Source organism: Pleurodeles waltl, chromosome 1_2 (assembly GCF_031143425.1).
Source record: "Pleurodeles waltl isolate 20211129_DDA chromosome 1_2, aPleWal1.hap1.20221129, whole genome shotgun sequence".
Lineage (NCBI taxonomy): Eukaryota > Metazoa > Chordata > Amphibia > Caudata > Salamandridae > Pleurodeles > Pleurodeles waltl.
In genome coordinates this window covers 663,023,505-663,047,131 of record NC_090437.1, presented here as the reverse complement: position 1 = coordinate 663,047,131, position 23,627 = coordinate 663,023,505, and the positions used below count along the sequence as shown (strand labels likewise).

General features: G+C 43.0%; 1 protein-coding gene across 1 annotated transcript in view; it reads left to right on the top strand.

Annotated features, from left to right (window-relative positions):
• Positions 1-23,627, top strand: part of LOC138302725 (dentin sialophosphoprotein-like) — a 471,849-nt gene that overhangs the window by 60,901 nt on the left and 387,321 nt on the right. The window contains exon 2 of the mRNA XM_069242597.1: positions 5,501-5,809. Within this exon, the coding sequence (XP_069098698.1) occupies positions 5,501-5,809 (309 nt within the window). The remainder of the gene's footprint in view (positions 1-5,500; positions 5,810-23,627) is intronic.

Here is a 23,627-nt window from a genome sequence, read left to right as displayed (position 1 = left end):
TACAAAAGCAGAACCAGCAAGCTGAAATGCTGGAATAAATTCAGTCTCAATAGCATGCAAGGATTACAGTCACAGCAATACAGATGCTAAGAAATAAGAATTGACATTCCTTAAAGAAATTTGGATTGCTCCTCCTAAAAATAAAAAGAAGTAAGACATCTCATTAGGTTCTAAGCTAAGTAGGATAAGGTCTCACGGATTTCGGGGATAGAGGAAGGTAGGTGTCAGCATCATAAAAACTCCAGTAGGAATCTTCAGACTTAAAGAAACCAGTGTTAGCATAAAGCTATACACTGAAAGGGCAAAGGTGTCTGAGAGGTCTACACCTCTCCAAGTATGAGCGGTCTACACCACTCTAAGTCTAAAAGAATCTGCTGTAACTCTAACGGTGTGGACACTAACTTAAGAGGGAAAGTTTCAGGTGCATTTGTATCTCCTATCATGTCACCAAAAACCTAATTATTTATCTTGCACACTTGCAACATTGGATGAATCTCCCATCCCACAGAACTCCAACGACCAGGTTAAACTTGAGTCTCTCCCTTTCAGATATGGAATGAATAGGAGGCTTCTTCTGCTCATTAAATCATCCAGTCCGTGCCAAAATTTCTCTTTTCAGACCTCTCCATCTCTAATACACAATACTCCTTTCTCAAACTAAGAAATCACAAATGCACACTTGCAGAAGAAGGGCATATAGAGCACGGAATAATATATTTCACATTAAAATGAAAGCCTACTCATGCTAACTTAGCAAATCAATTTCAGTGTGCACTTTTAATACCCTGTTATAACTGCAAGCACAGTGTCAAAATAAATGCAAAATATTAATACATGAATGCATATTTACAAATGCAATGTACTTTTAGTAAATGTGATATTTCAAAATATAAGTGTAAATGTGAATGAGAACTACAAATCTTCATGTTACAGTTAAACATTAGAACTCACATGTATATATGAAACTCTAATTTCTACAGTGAATGCACCTTTAATAATACGGTTTGATGCTTCACTTTGCATTAATAATGTTAAGTCACACAGAAGGTATGTTGTCGGTTACATTTATGCATTACTTCTGTAATGTGTGGGGGTAAAGCCACAATTATGCTACTCCAGTACCACAAGCATTTTGGGGCTTCTTGAACTGGAAAGCAATATTGCAAAAACATTCTGTTCGTTTGGTTGGCTGGCTGAATATAACGCAAAAGTGAGTCTAGAATCAACAAGGCCTCACCTCACCTTTTTTAAAAATAATTTGCTACATATGAATTCTGAAACAAAGTATACATTTATATATTGAGTTTAAGAAAACAAAAACGGGAATATATCATTAGTAGTACAGGATGCATGACAACAAGTGTCTACTCAGCCATTTTTTAAGAAACCAACAAACTAAACATTTGTGGAGTTAAAATTTCACATGAACTATTGCAACTGTTTGTAAAACTTTCCAAATAAGTCTAAAAATATATAGATGCACAATGGTTAGTGTTGTTCCAAAACCAATTCACAAGAATAAAATGGTATTATATAAAAAGTAATCACAAAAATAGATACTGGTCAAATAATGCAATCACTTTAACGAAATAAAACAGGGGAACATCTTAATTTAGTTTTTTTAACAAAGTACAGCCAGGACATACTTTTACGCCTTGCCTTAAACAGCCCTTAGTTGTCTGTTGTGGAAGACCTTTGCGTACAATACCAATACTTACAATTGACTTTGGGTCAGACCGTAGCTTACCATTGGTTGGATTTCTTGTCAATATCATTTGCTTGCTTCTTGTTTACTGGTCCTACCCCTTCTTGTGTTCATCCCTCCTACTATCCTTTTGATAGGATGACTTGTATCCTGGAACTGCTTATATGCAGGGGACTACCTCTTAAATTTACTTTCAGCACGACATGGGAGTGCATGCATTATCTTGCTTTTGTCCCCTTTTTACTGTGTCTCTCCATGTTGCTCTCCAAACCTCCCAGGTTGAATCTTGCTTCTTCCACCCCTAGTTGTCCTGCTTAGCTATTTTTTTATTACACTCCTCCTTTCCTCTGTTACTCCTCTGCCCCTTGCTGCCCACCACCATTGACAGTGATGCTCACTTCCTCTCCCCACACCCTGCTCCACTGTTGCTCCCCTCCCGCTTTCCATTTTCTAAAATTACAATATCAATTTTACTTTTTAGGAGATCCTAGCACAACAATTTGTTTCTCCACTTTCATGATTAAAGAGAGGAAGGAGAGATACCTAGACCTTTGAACTGCCAACTACATCTACACACACACATACACACACAACCTCCCGCCTCAAAAGGCTACACTTTTTCTGTCTAATCAGTTCATTCAGACAGAGGGAACCCTAGGAACTGTAAGGCCCTCACACACATCCAAATGTGGGATGCTGCATCACTGGGCTTTCCACACCCTGGACCCGTGGGAGGCCAAAGTGGGCTCTACCACTCTGCTTGGGAGTAAGGCTTTCTTTAAACATAAATTCTATTCTATAAATAAATGGACAGAGTGATAACACTGTTCGAACTTTTTAGGGCTATCCAAAAATAACTTTAAGTGGTTAAAAACTAAACGTGGATGACATAAAGGGTTATGAATCACCCTGTCATCCTTTATTCATGCCAACATGTTTCTGCTAGCATCTAAAGTACCCTAAGTGTTAGCAGTCTTCATCAGGACGTCAAAGTATCTGACTTCTAACTACGAATATACATCATATGTATATACATACATATATATATATGTGTGTGTGTATATATATATATATATATATATATATATATATATATATATATATATATATATGTAGTCAGCAAAATTGTCACTTAACAGTGCTGTGATGTGGTAGGTGGCATGTGACCAATAATTCAATAGAAATATATCACATTCTCCCCCCATCCTCAACTATACCCTGTAAGAGAAAATGGGCCAGATTTACAAGGCCCTAGCACCACTGCAGCAACACTTTTAGTGCACCATATTTATAAGGAGGCGTTAAGCCACTTTTGGTGGCTTAATGCCTTCTTGCAAATATAGGCCCTTAAACAATCATTCAAAAATGACGATTTGGTACTTCTATGTGTGATGCAGGATGCTGCAGCACACATAGAAGTGCCAAATCACCATTCTAGCTTGTTTATTTGCAGGAAGGGACACCTTCCTGCACATTAACAATCACACACCCCAACACAGACACCCTTGCACTATGGCGCAGGGTGAAACACAGGGGTGCACTGTATTTTTGTAAATACAGCGCATCCCTGCGTTTCAAAAGTGGCGCAGCGCTGCACTGCAAATGTTGTCACAGCGTTGCACTGCCCACTTTTTATAAATCTGGGCCCTTATATCTAGGGTGTCTACTCATCTTACAATTATGTCCTTAATAGACTATTGCTCTGTACAGAACAAAAAGAGAGGAAACAGTTAAGTAAAGCCAAACTTAATAAAACAAACTTGAAGCATGGTACAAAGGCTGTGATCATGTTATATTGTAGTTTCAAAGAGAAATCACACCTAGAACCATCCATGCTTAGTAATGTCTGTAGTATAGTGGAATAACCATAAGATAACCCACATGGCCACACAAGACACTGAATCAAGCATGATACATCATGTGATTCGTGGACTGATGATCATGCTCGTCTTGAACTCCATTAGTCCTTACCCAGGTGATGAGGAAGTTCATTTTACATGGGTACATGGTTGTTTGTACAACAATCCATACAGAGAGGAATACATACAGACAGAAAAGGAACAGTGGTGAGAAAGACAGTGAGGCTTTCTCTGTAGTTATTATCACTCTCAATCGATAAAACCCTCGTACCTTAAAGCAGTTAGCTGACTGAAGTAAATTAGAAGCAGAAGTGCATAAGGCAGCATAGGCCAGTACTTCCCAAACTGTTTTGAACCACAAAACAATTTATAGAATGACAAACTTTTGTGCTTCATCTACACTTGATGGACACAAAATAGCATGATTTTTTAATGTAACTAAAGCATTGTGCAATAAAGCATTCTCATTTACGGACAGCACGTTTTCTATTGGAATGGCCGCTAAATTTGCACAGACATACAGTTTATATAGCCACAATTGATTAAGGGAGGAAATTGGGTTTCTGTGAATATCTGTCATTAGTCCATCACCAAGTAAAGTGTCTTGATTTGTTTTGATCCTATCAAAATCTCTGTTTCCAGTGCACTTCAGAATTGAAATGATGTGCTTCATTTTTGATTTCCTAACTGCAGAAACCATACACTTCATTTACAGGTAGTTACATTTTGCAATGTGTTGCAAGAAAACTGAATCCTACAGCCTTTCCTTTCACACATCCTGTAATCCAGCAAGACTGTCCCATAATTCATTTAAAAAACCCTCTCTCTTTGCATTCATAGAATGAAAATTAGACACCAATCACAGTGTTTAAAGAATAAGCAGCAATTTGTCAGAAGACATAGCCTGACATTTGACATCTCACTGTGAAGCCCGACCAAATGCGACAAGATAAGCACAGAATTTAAAGGCCTTTTTTTATTTATTGCTTGGACTTTTGAAACCCATCAAATATCGGGTTGTGACTCACAGTTTAGGTAACACTGGCCTTTGGAGATCTAATGGAGGAAACTTCATGACCCCCACAAAATCAGAACCCATCAGTCCAGAGAACAACATGCTTCAAGGAGCCATCTTCACTGCAGAAAATACTGCTAGAAAAAACAAGAGTACAGAGTTATTATTCAAAGAAAGATATCCTCACACTTATATCCAAAATTAAGAGACACAAACTGTGCAGGATTAGATGGTTAGAGTCAAGACAGTTATTTGAGACATGCTTGTGCAGCCGTCCAAAAGAAGGTGTCGCCAAAATATCTTAAACCATGAGAAAAATGCAAATAAGTCAGTAAGGTCAGCCCAATTGTTTGAATCTTCCGTTCTCCTCTCTGTCCTACACCAAGAAAGTCCGGCACAGTGAAGCAAATCCACTCAAGCAGAACACTTTGACTATGCTTGTGTGAGTTGTGGTCAGCTTCTCAAAGTTTAAAAATCAGGTGAGGGAAGGACTTGCATTGGCCGGAGGTCCAAGAAAGCATGAATTTGAATACAATCAAAAGAGAAATCCTGCGATCTACATCACACGTGCTCCTAGTGACAGCCAAGAAAATGCAGGAACAGCATTTATTCGGCATTAGAAAATTGAGTAAAGCTATGTCTACATTGCTATGTTGGATTGAACACTAATTTAAAAAATGTCTCCCTAGGCACAGCAAATATGTTTAAAAAAAGAAAAAGCTGCTATATGACTAGGCAAATGACAGAAAGGAGCAGATATTTCCGGAGCCCTATTTGTGAAATGTTTTAATTGCAAAATCTTGAAATAAAAAACCTGTAAACGTCATAATTGTTTGCTGAAATCATAGCTTTTAAATGTTAAGAGAAAGATTTCTGTGCTTTACGACCAGGTAAATAATATGCCTTTTTGTTTTTGCTTAGGTATGATTTGCACAGTGACGTGTTTTACACCTGCGTCGCCTGAAATCGCAGCCATGAATAATGATGCTAACACAACCAACACACCAATGACAACAGTTGCAAACATGACGAAGTCAAGCAATAGTGAAGGCAACGACAATTCAACAGAACTACAGAATACAACGCTTACTACACAGAATCTGCAATCTCTTTCTACAGCGCAATCTACGTTTGACACCAAAAACATGACTGATATCATGACCACACCTGCAGGATCCATTTTCGATTCAACCACTCCAGTGACGACGACATCTGTAACACCGCAACCAAGTAATGGGTTCTCTCATTGACTTTCTGCTTGCCTTATCTGCTTGTCTCACCATTTTTTTGGTTAACCATCCAGCCATATGTATGTGCTTTGCGGCTGATATGTAGTCAGTTGATTTTCTAGCACCACCTAAACGGTGACAGAGTTTATACATTACCACACAGCATACATAAAATCATTACCAACGCTAAAACAACCTGTGGGAACATTTGCAGCTGTCAAAGAGCAGGCAGTAGCCTGCTTTTCAGTTCCCACTAAGTGGATCATAAATTCCCATGACATGCCTTGACTCAGATTTGCTGACTTTTCATGACCTGCTATGTTTGTGGTGAATACTCTCTGATTGAAGTGTGACACATTCTATGGAACATTTCACGAGTAATCACGCGCTTAACATTGGCGCTGCATAAATTAGATACCATTGTTGCCCTATAAATACTCAGGCCCAGATTTTTGAAGCCTTTGCACCAGCAAGAAACAAAGAGATGCAAAACACTGCATGCTATTTACAAAAGTTATTTTGCTCGGCAAAAACAGTTTTGTGCCTTTTTACTGGCACCGAACAAAGCCTTCTCTATTAAGATTGCCAGATTGTGTTACACCACATGCCTACTTGAAGCATGTATAAACAAAGGGAAATTTGTTCATTTCTTTTAAAAAAAAACACACACATTGCATGTGCACTATAGTGCACAGCAAAATCCAAATTGTGGGAATTTCTGAGTTTGTCTACGCACAGGGATTTAAACTGGAAGAGTGTGCCTCCAGTACAAATCCGATGCTATACAACACTCATTCACCTCTTCACTATGGTGCAAGGCTTTGCATTGTGAAGGGCACCCTTACTGGAGCGCCAGCGTAGGTAATGACGCCAACAGCAAGCCAATCCTGATACAAAAAGCACTGCTCTGTGTTTTCCCCTTTACGCAATGAGGTGAATCAGATTTGGATGTTGTGTTGTGTTATGTGAAACAATAGTAAGTCCCTTCCCTATTGTCCTAAAATCTTTGACATCGACAACTAAAATTAACACGTTACTTGCCATATTTGATATCATAATGAATAAATGATAAATGATAAAGTATTGTAAAGCAGAGCATTTGGTATTATGACAAAAAGTAGCCCTTGTCTTCTTTACTGGCAGCAGTTGTGGCTCACTGTGCTTTGAAGGGGCGGGGCAGGAGATGGGGGATAGGGAGAGGGAACAAAAATATTAAATTCGGAAATAAAATAAAAAAATTGAAACTTACCTTCGCGCTGCCGCTCCTCCGTCTCCTCAGCAGGCACAGGCTCCCAGCCTGCAGCCAATCCTGACACTGCTCAGAGCAGCATTAGGATTGTCTGGGATCTCCCAGCCGGGGTGCTCCCAGACAGACTGGGAGCCTGTGCCTGCTCTCTCCAGCCTGGCAACACAGTGCCAGGCTGGAGAGAGCACAGTGTCCATGTGTGTTTGGCGGCCTGAGACAGCCGGCTAAACACACATGCACACTGAGGGAAGTGCATAGTGCACTCCTCTCATCCCCATCACCCCACATGGCCCGCCACTTTCACAAAGAAAGGATAATAAACATAGCTTATTATTCTTTCGTTGTAAAAGGTTTGCAGCTTCTGCTGCTCGCAGGGGGACAATGCTCCTCCGCCATAGCAGAGGAGCCGGTGCTGACTGGGAGGCTGTCCAGGTCAAGGCCCTCATTACAAGTGGCTCATTCTTTTACAGTCTCTGTTCAATCTCCTGTGTGCACGAGGATTGGAATTACAAGCATTGTGGTAAAATTACCACATCACCAACAATTTTAACCTGGCAACTTTTGGCAGGTAAGACCTACTGCATGTTACTAGGGAGAAAAGCCCAGTAAATCCAGGTACATGGGGATTTTGGTACACAATGCACCAAAACCGCACGTTATGCCCCCTTTAAAGAGCAACACTTGTAATAGGTGTTAAGTGGCATACCAAATACATTCCAAAACCTATGGTATCTGATTTTAAAAAGTGTAATAATTATCACATATAAATTCCTCAGGTTAGAGGAATAAGCTACTTTCCATTTCATACACTGGACTACCATAGCCTACAGACACAGTGCCCTCTTCTGTGGTTCGGCTACACCAATCCCACCACAAGCCATGGAATTTAGAGGCCTCAAATCAGGTTTTTCTCCTCTGGAACAGCTCTACTTCCTATCTCACAAGTCTGGGGTTCTCCCTCCTTAACAGCATTTTGGGGGTCCCAGAAAACTCCAATTCTTTTTCCCTGGTCTACCATTCACCCTTGCCTTACTAATGATGACCTGGCCCATTCTCCTTTGTAGTGGGTAGCTTGCCAAGTAGTGAGCTGCTTATGCTTCCTCTCTGGGTCAGGGAGTTTGGTGACAACAAAATGTTGATATTCATATGTGAAATGTTTACTTAAGATGTTCTTCTTTGCAGTTAAGTTATGCAAAATTTCAATATTTGAGCAGGGTTACCTTTACTCCAGTCATTATGTGACATTAACGAAACATCTATCCAAGCTTTCCAAATCTGGTGAGACTGTTTGGGGTTTTTGTTGTTGACGTGGTAAGGTCGGAATGGCAACAACGCCCTCAATGGGTAACCTGACCAACACCCCAGCTCCTCAATAGTTTCATGGTTCAACTAATTATCTGGACTCCTCTTTGGTTCTAACGGACATTTCAAGCTCAATGGATTTCCAGAAACCTTCCAATTACTGTATGTGCACTGTGTTTACAGACGTCCTCTCACATGTGCATTTCCTGCATTAATGTATCTGACTGCCCAGTCAGGGTAACCAGATAAAACTCTATTTATATATTTAGATAAAAAATACAATACTTCATTTTTTATATGGAATTTTCTGTTAGACACACAGAAGTTCAAATCCAATACTCCATGCAGTAATGTTATAAGCTGACATGTTGGGCAAATAGATGGGTTGTTTTAGGGTAAAAGCCCAACCAAACTACAACGCAACTAGGAAATAGGAACAAAATAGAGCAAACAAGTTTTAGGTAAAATACTAGACTTTCCTAAACAAAATACTTAAACACTGGAAAAGTTTCAAGGGAGCCAATGTTTTTATAAAACAAATTTGATACAAAATAAAGGAACTTTTTGGAAATGAAAATACATTCACATTATTGTTAAATAGACAGCAGTCACAGAAGGACTGGTGTTATGCCATATATCCGTATCTCATGTCCACCATGCCTTTGTTGCATACATAGTAGAATAGCCCCAAGGCTTTTCATAGTTTTGACTATTCTTTAGTTTTTTTAAAACACACTTTTTTAACATGTACAAGTCCGCCAGCAATAATATATCCACATTTAAACATTAGCACTGTTGTATAGATGTCAAACTTAAAAAATTAAAAACAAAAACTATAATAGGCTCCCATAGCTCCCAAAATTTGTATGTGAGTAGCCCGTGCAATATAAATGGCTTTCCCCAGCTGGGTACACCAGTCCATGCCTGTCCTCCACTCCACCAGGGAGGGGCGTATGAATTCCAATTCTAAGCAATGTCTTGCTATGTAATCAGAGAGGTGACCCCTATAATTGTGAGGTCTGCCAGAAGGCCACGAAGGCCGTCCATAATGCCCAACAGGGCCACTTTAGGAGTCAGTTCAAGGGGCCACCCCACCACTAAACCAGTCGTTGATAACAATCAGTTCTGTGACCCGGTAGTAACACTGGTGGTCAACCAACCCCAATCCTCCTTCATGCAGGGATAGTTGGCCTTTAATAGAGGCTATTAGCAAACGACCACCTGAGCATAGGAATGATCAGAGGATGGGTTTGAGAGCATGGAACCACCGACTGGGGAGCAGGAGCATGAAATGCTGGAAGTCATACAGGAAGCAAGGTAGGCTCATCATCTTAAAAAGGGCTATGCAACTCATCACGCGGAGAGGGACCTGCATCCATTTTTGATATCATAGTTGCCAACAGAGGCGTCAAGTTAAGGTGTCTCATAAGTTCTGGTAGCAAGGAGATGTGGAACCCTAGGTACTTAAAGGAGAGATGTTGCACTGGGATGTCAGATTGCAGGAATGGAGAAACGTGTTTCCCTGGATTGCGACCAACATAGTCTTGGACCTATTCATACGGAGACCAGATGCTTCCTTAAACAGGTCAAAAATGTGGAGAAACTGGGGCCCTGAGGTCTGTGGATCTGACAGGAAAAGCAGGATGTCATCAGCATTTAGGGCAATTCTCTTCTCTGGGCCATAGTCCCAAGTTCACCCTGGCCCTGGGCATTACAGCACACAAGCCATGCAATGGGTACAATCACAAGGGTGGACAATAGAGGGGAGAGAGGGCAGCCCTGGCGAGTGCCTCTGCGGATAGGGAATGGAGCAGAAAGCAACCCATTGACCTGGACCTGTGCGAAGGGTTGGCATTAAAGGACCCCAGTGAGTTTACAAAGATAAGTGCCCAGCCCAGCACACTCTAGGACTGTCTGGAGGATGGACCAGCCCACAGTGTTAAAGGCTTTTTCAAAATCTATTAGGAGCAATGCTGCAGGAAGGCAGAAATTAGTTATGTGAGACTGCACCACTTTGACGCTTCTGCTGCGGTGCCTTGGCTTCGGCCTGGCATGAATCCACATTGGTCATGGTGGATAAGGTATGGAAGGTCAAACTGATGTCCAGGACTTTGGAAAAGAGTTTGACATCAGTGGTAATCAAGTAAATAGGCCTATATGAGGAGCAAAGGTCAGGAAAGAGGCCCAGTTTAGGGATGACCACCATGGAGGCCAAAGCAAGCCCAGAGTGGGAAAGCCCCTTTCCCTGCAACTTTGGTGCATAGCTTGAGCAGAAACTGTTTCAATTCTGTGCAGAATACCTAGTAGCATTCCACTGGGAATCCATCAAGGACGGGTGTTTGCCTGCAACAAATCAGACAAGGCGGTATTAATTTAATCAGCTGTTATGAGTTAGTTCAAGTCCGGGCCAGGGAGAGGGGGATTGAGGGCAGCGGAATGTCTACCAGCAGTCGGTGTTCCAACTCCTTGGGAGAATCAAGGCCTGCAGGCATAGGAGGTTGCAAATGCCTGCAGAATGTCAGGAGTGCGCATCAAGCCCTGGCCCTCTGCATCTACCACATGGGGCACTATTCTAGAAGCAATATACCAGGTTGTGAGCCAGTAGAGAGTTTCCCTAACTTGTCTCTGTGTTTGTATATGTTCCTCATTCTTTCTGTCCAGCACTGTCTGGCCTCGTCCAGCGAAAGCTGTCACAATTTGCCTCAGGCTGCTGCCACCCATTGAGTATGGTCAGGGGAGGGATGGTTTTAGGGCCTGATGCTCCAGAGTATAGATCTGAGTCTTCAAGACCATAACCTGCACTAGCTTTTCCTTCTCTCTTCACCGGTTGGACCCTTTTGCCAGTCCCCTGATTGCTAATTTTGCCAGCTGCCCAGAGCATACCCAACGAGTCGACTGACCCTTGATTAATCGCAAAGTAGGAGTGGATTTCGGACTCCAGATAGATTTCAATATGGTGGTCAGTGAGGTGCCACATGGGCCTGTGGGCTGGGTGTGTTTCCAACTTTCAGGGTAAGTGGAGCATAATCTGAGATCCCCCGTCGGAGGATGTTTACACATTTCAAGTGGCAGACATCAGTGGCTGGCAGGAGGACAGATCTATCGGGGTCTCTGTTTTATGCTCTGCAGAGGCATGCATGCATGCGTTGTCGTGAGGGTGGAAAACCCTCCACACGTCCTAGAGCCCTACAACATCTGTCCACATCGCAGGTTGGCACACATGAGAGACACATCCCCAAGTGAAGGGGCCAGTCACATCTGGTGCAGGTTAAGCACAGCGTTGAAATCCCCCTCAGAGATAGTTATGCCCTTTGGCAGTTTAGAAAGTTTAGAAAGCAGGTTGGTTATTGAAGTCAGTGTGGCACAAGGAGCCTGACTGGGTACATATATTGAGATAAAATGATGTTGTTTATCTTGGAGTAGTCTCTCCAGCCCAATGTATCTGCCACTACAGTCTGTGTCGGTATTGGTGACAACCTGAGGGAATTCCCTATGCAAAAGAATGGCCACACCTCAGGATCCCCAAGCAAAACCTGAGTGATATACTCTATTATATCTGCAGCGCTGGAGGAAAGGACATTGGGCACCCAATAGATATCTGGAAACATTTGATATAACACAGGACGGAGGTGCATTCGATGTGGTCCAACAGGCCATTTACGTTCCAGGACACAAGTTTAAAGGCAGGCATCGTGGCTCTGGAAATGACAAAAGGTAGTCAGTGATCTCTGTTCCAGCTGGGGAAACAGAGGCGGTGCAAGTGGCGGTGACTGGAATGGGCTATGAGTGTAGTGCAGTACAAGAGGTAAAATAAACATTTGTGGGCATGATATGATACAAAAAAACACACTACAACAAACGATTCCCTTTAACCCCCAACTACCATCACTCAATACTTCCACCCTCAAAGAATCTGTCACCCAAACATGACCCCAACAAAAGAGAAGGAAAGGGAGAAGAACAAAAAAAAGTTGGGGCAATCCGTGTGGGCCTCCTCCATGAAGGATATTATGCAGGAGACAAAAGGAAAGACAACAGCGTAATTTAAGAACAGTATGTAGTAAATTATTCCCACGGGCACATCCATATCCGCTCCCACCCCTGTAAGCAGCAGGTAAGCAATCAACTAGGCCCTATACGAGGAGTCTCACTTACCAGGTCATGACTGTTCAGGGCACTGGACAGCCGATAATCTCCAACAGTTACCCCACCAGCCATGTGATCCGAGTCTGAACCCAAGGATCCAGGCCAGCTGTAAAAACTGGCAAGGGGCCTGTAAGTACAGGTTTGCCTCTTCCTCTGCAGCCTAATCCCAGGATGCACCTTCGTGAGAAGCGCTCACAGGATTCTCCTCTCCTCAATCCACTCCCAAATCTGCTCAGGGGTTTCGAAGAAATAGGACTTGGAGTTGAAAAGTACCTTCAGTTTTGCAGGGAAGAGCAGCAAGTACTGGAGATTGAGCACTCAGAGCTTTTGTTTACATCAGTAAAGAAGCAACGAAGTTACTGGAGCGCCTTAGGATAATCAGGGAAGAGCATTATGTGCTAGTTTTGATACCAAAGGTCAGGCTGCCTGCAGGCTTCTCTGAGGATGGCGTCTCTATCCCAGAAATTTAGTATTTTAGCGATCAATAGGTATGCTGCTGCCCTAGGAGGAGGATGTGGGGCTAAGGCTCTGTGGGCTCGCTCTACCAGGAACCGTAATGAAAGTGTGGTCCTTCGGACCCAGGAACAAAGCCAGTCCTATAAGAACTTTGCAACATCTGACATCTCAGACCTCTCTGGGAAACCAACAAATCACAGATTATTTTGGCGAGATTGGTTTTCAGTGTCTTCAAACCTCTTCTCTAAGGCCACAGTGGAGGATAACAGGCCAGCGACATGCCGCTTCAGGACAGGCACATCATCCTCCATTGAAGACACCTGGCATTCTGCTCCCATGCCCCAGTGGCAACATTTCTAAGGTCTTGGCAAAAGAGCACAACATTCACCTGAATCTCGCCCACTCTGTTCTCCAGTGCTCACTTCGAATCCTGTATGGCCTTGATAATTATGTCCAGGTTTTGCATGCACCTAGGTGGACGCTGCTGCAGGGGGAACCTGATGAACTCCCACCCCCGCCGGTGCTGTGGTAAATCAATCTATCTTGGTCTGGGATTCTGCAGGTTTTAGGGCCCTGTCTTTGTCCATTGTGGTTGCCACATGGTTGAGTCTGGGGTCGAAGCACGGGGTGAAGCCACACACTGGCCTGCTTGCCCACAGGCAGCACAAGCAGGCAGGTTTGCGGGGCAGGTCCAACACCCAGACATGCAGTCAGCCCACAAGCATGGGTTTCCTCCACAGGGATTCGGCAGCGCCCCAAGGGAAGCCCGAATGCCTGATTGGGATGAGTCACCAGGAGAGAAAGGGAGGGGGAACCTGATGAACTCCCACCCCCGCCGGTGCTGTGGTAAATCAATCTATCTTGGTCTGGGATTCTGCAGGTTTTAGGGCCCTGTCTTTGTCCATTGTGGTTGCCACATGGTTGAGTCTGGGGTCGAAGCACGGGGTGAAGCCACACACTGGCCTGCTTGCCCACAGGCAGCACAAGCAGGCAGGTTTGCGGGGCAGGTCCAACACCCAGACATGCAGTCAGCCCACAAGCATGGGTTTCCTCCACAGGGATTCGGCAGCGCCCCAAGGGAAGCCCGAATGCCTGATTGGGATGAGTCACCAGGAGAGAAAGGGAGGGGGAACCCCTCACCCTAGAGAAACAGAACAGGGGCTGACAGACAGAGCTGTCCCTCAGCACTGCCACAGCCCTATCTAAGGGTCTCTCCTTATCAGAGTAGATGTTTGTGGTCCAGGTAGTGCAGGTCCCCTTCCACTGTGACAGCCATGATATCCCAAGATATGCCAAGAGGCGAGGAGAGTCATCTGTGTGGCCAGGCTCTTGATAAAGGGAAGGCAGCTAGCCATGACATAGGGATGGCAGTCGCCACTGTGGCTCTGATACACCAGAGCATCCACTCACTCCAGGGTGGGGGGCCCTTTCACCCGCCTTCATGCAGTGGCATCAGGGGGGAGGCAGCCGGGACTCTCACTCCTCACTGGTGCAGGTCCCCAACAAGCATGTGAGGTTGTGGCAGGCCTCTAGCAACTGATGAGGCACCCTGGCTCTGGGTCCAGTTACCAGGGAGTATCAGCATGGGCAGTTGATTCTGGCCGTCCACATGCCCCTAGGCCTTCAGCCAGGCCAGGTGGGCGCTACCACTGGCAAAGAGGTTGAAGGCTGACTATCCGCTCACTGTCCTGTGGTAGAACGGGGTCCGCCAGGCAAACCCAGCAATCAAACAACAAAAAAGAGCCACCCCTCAATTTCATCTTACCATGTACCATCCACAAATAAATATAGAATCAATATATTGAGTCGAAACATGCTGTTTGTTATAACACCTATTTTTTAAACAAGGTTACAAAATGTGATACCAATAAGTTCTCTCTTCATATAAATGTATATTAAATTCAGTACAAGATTGTATTAATCAAACTTCCTCACCAAAATACACAGACTTGCATAAGATATTTTCCACCACATACATATATGTATCCCTATTATTGTAATTCTTGCACACCCCAATCACTCACAGCAATACATCTCTCATACCCACTCACTATTTCAACAAAACATCCAACTCCACATAAACATATTCCTCTGCCCATTAATTCACTGGGTTCAACAAAGCAAAATCATTATCTCAGTATCTAAAAAACTGGTATCCTTCATTTCTTCCTCATCTCCAGAGGGATTAATAAACCAAAGCAGTACCGTTGGTAATAACAGCAAAATCAATTTTTGATATGCACAAAATGTTTCTGTTTAGCGTGTTCACCAAGGTTCATCATAGCACATGATCCTATTAATTTAGATGCAATTGAATCATTATCCATGTCTAGCATCCATCTCAAATTCAGTGCCTGGCAGGCCCGTAGCAGATACGCCACAAAAAAGTCTCTTGAGGGAGAGAGAGGCCAGGTGTGCCAAGCGAGACCACCTCACCCTCTTGTCCTCCCACCCCCCAGCTGCCAGAAAACCATAATCTGGCTCTAGTGTCAGGCTGTGTCCTCCCGGGCCGATGAGGCTGCATCACCACCCCCAGGAAGGCTGTTTTCCTGGCAGGCTGCATTGATTGCAAGGAGTGTCTAGGCTACATCCACGGGATCCCCGGAGATCGAGTGTTATGGTCCTTTCTCGGGCCACAGTGCTGACGGGGCAGCTGCAGACATCACGGGGAAGTTGGGGAGGGGAGCGGGGCCCTGTGGTGACAGTCTAGATGGCGGTGGTGGTTTTAGAGGATGGAGGAGGTCAGGAGCAGTTTCACATTGCAACCGCCATCTTAGCTTCCGTGGCCACACACTCAGTTCTGACTATTCTTATGGAAGGTTTGGAGGCAGTGCATGTTTTAGTTTTCTTGGCAAAATGATTTAGCGGCAACTTGCAACTACACAGGTTGGGCTGCACTTTACCACGCCTTACATGTGATTATGGGATTCTTCTAAGCCACCATAATTTCTCTTACCTTCTTAAAACCATTCATATGCAGGCTTACGGGTCTGCAGGACAAAACTTTCAACTGACAATCCATTTGCACCTTCCCCTGGTCTCAAGATGTTTGCAGTTTCCAAGCATGGAGTGCCATCAAACAGATTTCCTCAAGCTGGTCCCTTCTTCCACTAGCATCATATTCAATTATGCCTCTTCTGGTCCAGTCGGCAAAATGGTGTCCACAGTTCTGAAACAAAGTCTAGGACATAGGTTCAAGTGAGAGGGCTGAACTATTTTCCTGTTTCTCCATTACTCTTAGGTCAGCTCCCCTCTTCTTTCATTGGCATGATGCGACTTACCTTTAGAGCTGGACAGAAAAAAGGTATTTTAGGAAGAATGTCAAAAGGTGTGATATGAAACTAGCACTTTTGTCAGAACTGCAATTTCGATGTGAAAAAGTCAGCACTTAATACATTGATCTCATTAAGACACTGTAGCAGAAGTAAGCACACAACCTCCACTGTCTCAAAAGTAAACGTATAAAAAAATCACATTAGAGACTTGAGTTAGCCAGACCAAATTATGTTTGAGATATAATTTTGATGCCTTGTATTGCATATAATATTTGTATAGTGCTTACTATACTGATGTTGAGCGCTGAAGCAGCTATCCATACGAGTAGCACTCTACACCATGTGGGTGTGAGGCTGAAAGAGTGTTGTCTTGCTCTTATCCTTTAAAGGAAGTGTTTCTATGTCGGACAAGATGGCCACTAAGTGTGGTTATTGTGTTTTGCGATGAGGAAGTGTGAGGTATAGACACAGATCTTTAAAATATATGTGATGCTGGGATCTCTGGCTAGCTTTACAGGCACCTTTATTGTTAGATTATCTTTTATGTTCTCGATTTGATTTTGGATGCTGACTGTGGCAGGAGGCCGTCCAATCTGTGAACATATGGATTGGCAAGACGTAATACGCTCTGATAAAGAGTGAGGGAGAACTGCACAGTCTGTCTTTGTGTTACAGTTCTCCTTTAAATGAGTGCCATTATGAAATGACAATTGTAGAAATTTACCAACATGGACTATTGTATTGTCATCTGTCACTGTACCATGTCAATGCCCTGAATAAGTGAATTTTTACAACTAGAGAGAGAACTATGGGCCTGATTTACATAATTGCGGATGGGTTACTCCGTGGCAACGCTGAGGATTATCCTGTCTGCTGAAAACTGAATCCCGTAGGAAATAATAGAATTTAGATTCTGGCGGACAGGATATCCACCACCATTGTGATGGAGTATTCCATCCGCCAATATCTAAATCAGGCTCTATGTTAGAGTTCTCCATTGACCCGCAATTTGTCAATTTGGTCTCAGCAGGCCTTTCTGGTTAGTTGTTATGTAAGCGAGCTGGTATATGCTGAATGCATTTTTCGAGCAGCAGAGCCAAAGTATTAATGAAGTAACTTTTTATGTTGTGAAAGAAACATAAATCTGCAGCAACAGCTATTAGTTACCAGTGCAGCATTAGCTCACTGACTGGACGTGGGGTTTTGGGGTAGTGGGTGATATGCTCTGCCTTTTAGGTTTTCATAACTGACCACTCAGAAGCAAAATACTACTAACTTAGAATGAGTGGCTTATTGTGTTATCAGGCCTTGTTGATTGCCTTGGCCGATAGTAATACTGGATGCACTGAGAGGAAAAATATAATTTCATTTTGTAGGGCACAAGGGTCTCTTGCCTCACAGACTCCAAGTGTCAACAAAATTAAAAAGCAAATCCCAAATTAAAATAACAGACAAAAACAGTGGGGAATTCTCAAATATACCTCCTTAATTTAAATAACATCTATTCATTTAAGAGGAAAAAGCATCTATGAGCAAAGGATACATAACAAATGAAGGGGGTGGGAGCACACTGCCCCACTGGGCACAGATGCATCAACACAAGCTTGTCTGCTCAGTAGCTCAAGGGAGACTTTTCAAACAGAAGGGGGTGGGAGCACTCTGCTTCACACCCCAGAACTCAGTTTGCCCCGTGCATCATGGTAAATGCAGTGCATGACAACACTTACTTCAGTAGTAGTCTTCAATATTTAATCCTTGTTGGTGCAGCCTGTGCAGTGTGCTCCAACCCTCCTTCTACATAACAGAGGAGTTAGTTCTCCTCCCATGGTGACAGGCCACTGCTCTCTCCTGTTCCTTTAAGTGAAGTAGCTCAAATGGAACTGTGTATACCAAGTTCTGGGCTTGTTCATAGTAGAATAAGCACCCATCTAGGTATGCAGGGAGCCACCCTCTATGAAGGATAGCATTTTTAAGTGCCCCATACTCAAGAGCACATGTGTAATGAAAATGAGTTAGCTGTTCTCTAACAAGGGTTCCATAGCCAATTACTGAATTGAGCTAACCCTTACCAGTTGTGGGTCAATTGATGCGTGCAGTTTTCCACTGACCAATAATAATATGAGGGCAAAGACGGAGACCAGTACCCAGTGAATGCAGAGTTCTTGTGGGAGAACTCAACACTAAGGGAAACGTTAATGCACATTAAACATAATCTTCGAATCCTAATGAAACATATAATCTGAGATTGTTGGCTCAACGCCTATTAAAAAAAAAAGAAAACGTGCCTATCACTGTATAATATAGCATACATGTGAAATTCTCAATTTGGGTCTTCTCCCAGCTGTGTGGTTGGCATTAGCACATTTCTTAGCTCTAATCTAAAGTCCTTACCATTTTGAAGGCTATAAGCAACCCACTAAGCACCCTCATAGGTCCTCATAACCTTAATTAAAGATATTATGATTTGTCTGTGTTTATGTATGTGGAATTTATATAGTGTGAACTTAGGGAACAGAAAGCATAGCTCTGTACAGCCTTACCGCCAGAGAGCAAATCTAGATGGCAGTCAGGGATGTACCTTGGTCAGTATTATTGGGGGGGTGAACTTCAGATTTCCCGACAATCACGCTTCGATATCTTGTTAAAATTCATTATCAGTGGTGGCTGGTGAGATTTTAAAGTGGTGGGTCATGATTGCCAGTAGTAAGCAAGCAAACCCAAATCTTCCAAAGAGACAACGATTCTCCAGGATTCTCCCCCAATAAATCTTTGAAAACAAGGACATTCGCCATCTAGACCACCTTTAATAAAGAAATTGTTTCGAAAACTATAAGAATAAAAGCAAGTTCTATTGGAGTACCAAGGCCCTGACATACTTTAAGGAATATTTTCAGCTGCCATGTGTAATCACATCTCAATAAAGTATAACATGTACCAAGTTCTGTCTGCTAATCTTGACATTTAAACTATGTCTAGTTTCATATTGATAGTCAACGTATCTTTCTCAGAGGGATGGAAGGCTGACTTGACCCTGCCAAAATCTAAACTGCTTATTGCTTAAGCACCAGAAAGAGCTTTTAAGATACTCAGATCATCATTGTGTTTGATGCTATCTCTGTTGCCTTTATAATTTACATCTGTTCTGTTCTCACCTTCCGGCTGGCTTTTTCAATGGTTATTTAATGATGTGCACCCCACACAATTGGTCACAGAGCAACAAATAACTGTTGTAGTTGGGCTCTCGTTCCTAGGCGACAGTCCTGGTTTTAGGGATGACACCACTTTTGTTTGTAGGCGACTAAGCCAATCCTACAAGAAGTCTAAACTGTCGTCCCAACCCTCCCCGCTCACAAGCAGTACCTCACCAAAAACCCAAACAGTAAAAGGTGATTTCTGGCAGTCTTAAGCATGGACTCTAGAGTGCGACATCTCAGGGATGTTGTGGTTTACCCTCTTCTCTCATTAGTAATAAGTCTCAGGCAATGAAGGAGATGTACGAAAGTTTTCAATAGGTTTATTGGAATGACTGCAATCTATGGCAAAATGCATGAGCTGCAATGATTATGATAGCGAACAATAAAAAAAGCATAATTGTGAAGATGAGAGTCGTAAATACAAAGACCCCCATCATCTTAGAGTAACATGAGATGTAAAATCCCTAGCATAGAGAACCTAGAGCCACATGTACCAACGTTTGGTTTTGCGACTCGCAAATTGTGAGTCAGAGCGACTTCCAATTTGAGAGTCGTAAAACCGAATGTTGTATAGTGTCAATGACACTATTAGCGATTCGCAAAGGGGTCACAAATGCCCACCTCATGATTATTCATGAGGTAGGCCGCAATTTGCGACCCCCTTCGGAATGGCGACCCTCACAGAGATGGTGGCCTGCTGGAGACAGCAGACCACCATGTCTGTGACTGCTTTTAAATAAAGCAGTTTTTGTTTTTTAAATGCAGCCCGTTTTCCATAAAGGAGAACGAGATGTATTTCAAAATAAAAAAAATGACCGCTGCCTGCTCTGAAAAAATGTTTTCAGTGACATTCAGAAAGGGGAAGGGGTCCCATGGGGAACCCTTCCAGTTTGCAAATGGGTTAGCACCAGTGTGACACTGGTGCTAACTGCGATTGTTTTACGACCGCTTTCGCAGTCACAAAACAATCATACATGGGACTGCAAGTCGCAATTAGGAAGGGAACACCCCTTCCTAATTGCGAGTCGCAATCCCTTTTTGAGATTCGGTAAATAGTTTACTGAATCGCAAAAATGGGTTTGAACATGGAGAAGTGCATTTTGCACATCGCAAACAGCCCAATTCGTTGTTTGCGATGTGCAAAAGCTTTCATATATGTGGCCCCTAATCCCTAACCTAATGAGCGCTAGGTGTGATAACCATAATCTGCCAGTACTATGTTTATGAGAAGTGTCCCCTAAACCTCGTTAGCTTGGAATGAGGTCTCTAGGTTAGACTCCGTGGTGACATGAAGGCTGAATTCTACAGTGAGGTGACGTGCAGCATAGATGGCGTCAATGGCATCTAATAGGAATCCCTCTGATAACCTTGTCTGACTGAGATGTATCTATACAGATCATGTAGGACCTCTGACACAGGTGTGTTCCCAAACAATAGATAAGGAGGCATACTTGTGGCGGCAGTTATGTAAATAATCCCCAACAAGTGCACATCATGTCCCTGTCACACATAAGTGAGAAGGGGGCATGATGTGAATACCTGTGTACATCACTTGATTATGACACTGATAGTGTTGACTTCACAGAGTGGCACTGATAATGTAAATCAAAAACATTTTCTCTCAATATAAACAATAGCAGCCATCTTAAAAGAAATAATAAACTAAATGGGCTAAGACAGAGCAAGCTAAGTAAGTTACAAGTCACTAGGTGACGGGGACACAGGCCTGCAAGCCAAAAGGCTAAGCTAACCCCTTGAGTCCCAATAAAACTAATAGGATCCACTACATAACAATCTTCACATAGTTGATATAATTCCAAAGCCATTGCCTGATGGGTTAACCTTGGCACATGAAATCTTGAAATTAGTTAACATACTCGCACCTTTAAAAAAACACCAAGAATAAATGTGTAACCTTCTTTGCACATGGACTCCAATAACAATTCTGGCAAGTCTTGTGGGAAGTTAAGGAAGTCACTGCTCATGTCTGTTGTGTTGGGCCTAGCTGGTACCTGTACATCACTACAATTCTCACTACATGTCACAGGAGACACACTGACACACAGAAATGTTCACACGCTAACGCAGAGATGCACGCACACCCCAAAATATGAAAAATGTTTTCACTTAGTACGTCAGCCACAAAGGCCTACACTCCTTCTCCATGGCAGACATAAAGGCAGGATCCCAGCTCTCCACACTGCAAATAGGAAGCCTGAATATAACACCAGAGGTGGGACCAATATGAGAAGGACCACCCCAAGTCCTCTCCCAGTTCCTAATAAGGCTGGAATTCCAGTCAGCATCAGTCAACCTTGCTTTGGTGGGTTCTACTTTTTTAAGGTCGTTGTTGGCTCAGTATCACTAACTCAGATTGGGGATCAGTTTTGAGATTCAAAAGGGGTGGTACTATCATAGAACTAAAGGGTCCTGCAGTAGGCCTTGGTGGATTGAGGGCTGTGGTGAGGGTTGGGTCTTCATCACAGAGATGGGTCTTGCCAATGGTAGGGATAGTGGTTTTATATACTGCAACTGGTGCTATTAACTAAGGTGTTTATTCTAGAGGCTTTAGTAGATTTGCAGAGCTTCTTCTTTTGTTGTCTGGCCAGTGGTTTATTTATTTCTGAAATAGATTCATGTGAGCCTAATAAAGCTACCAATGTTTGGAGGTGTTCTGTCAGACCCAGGGACTTTCCATTGTTTATAGAGGAAGGGCCTGCATGATTTCATGGGACCAGAGCTGGGTCTGACTCTCCTGAGGGTGTGTGGCCACTGGTAACTGAATTCTTAATTTGTAGTCCATCAGCAATGATTGACTGAGATAGGGGTTTGAGGGATCTTAAATCTTTAAGAGAAACTACAAGTGAGGCGATTATACAGGAAGATTTGTCAACTTCTCAACATTTACAGGATGACTGATCCATTCTTGTTTCATTTCTGATGGAAGTAAAAATGGAATTTAGATTAGTAAGCCGTGTATTGATTGACGTAACGGAGGTGACTAATGTCTGAAGCAGATCAACTTGTGCTTTAATGTTGTCTGACTGACATTTTAAGACTCAAATAGCTGCTTCAAAAATAAAACATTGTATTGATAGGACTTTATTTATATTCTTGTGACTAATCCGATATAGGAATCAAAGACTATGTTATGGGTGGGGGAATCATATTATATTGAGGGGGAATGGACGACTAGGTTGAAAAGCAGGAAAACTAAATTGAACCTCCATTTTGAGAGAGTTTTTCTCTTTAGGCATGACTTTGGTGGTCTTCAATGGTGTGCTAGCTCCTCTACCTAGTTCATCTTTTTCAGTGTGTTTTACTGGATCGTGGTCTGCTTTTGACATATTGTTCAAATTTGAAAAAGGGCCTACAAAATAAAGTTTGTGAATAGCATTTTGTAGTACTATGTTAGTGCTATAAAACATACCACAAACGTGCAGGGCCTTCTTCTTCTTTCTTGTCATTGGAGGAAGCCTCTTTATCACATTCTACAAATATGAAATTAGAGGGATCCTTCAAATGGGCATATGCTGCACCCATTTTTCTATGTGAGCTGTAACCTATGCACCTTAGGCTACTCAGACTCTCTTGAAAGATTTTCATCTACTGTGTGATTGCCTGTCGGGACAGAAAGACCCAACAGAAAATCTGGAAAATTGGAGATTCTTTCCTAGCTTCTCTCAGACATCTCCTTCAGTTCAATGTAGTCTTCAACTACAGCTTCAATAGCCTTCTGTAGTTGAAGATGTGGAAGCTCGAACAATAGCAGAGGGGTCTAGTCCTACCTACACTTGTTCCTGAGAATAAGCTGTTTTCCCCTCAGCTGGATGACTTTGTAAACCTCAGGCCTTCAGGGAAACATATGCATATTGGTACATATCAAACACTCTAACCCTAAGGATGTACACTCCCATTTGGAAAGTATTTCTAGGGATGTCCTTCCTTCACCAAGGACATCTCTCGTCTCCCTGGTGGAAACTACGCAGAAGGGTCCTACACCCAGTCCTCAGACAGTATAGCAATCAGCAGTGCAGCAACATGGGAACATGTGAAATGATTTCAGATGTATCCTTATGAGCCAGTCTGAAACAAGGCCTCTACTTGGAGATCCCAGCTAGCACTACGGGTGATGGCAACCCTGTCAGTTGTATTCTGCAATTTGTCGCCCACTTAAGGGTTAAACAGGAGTCTAATGTC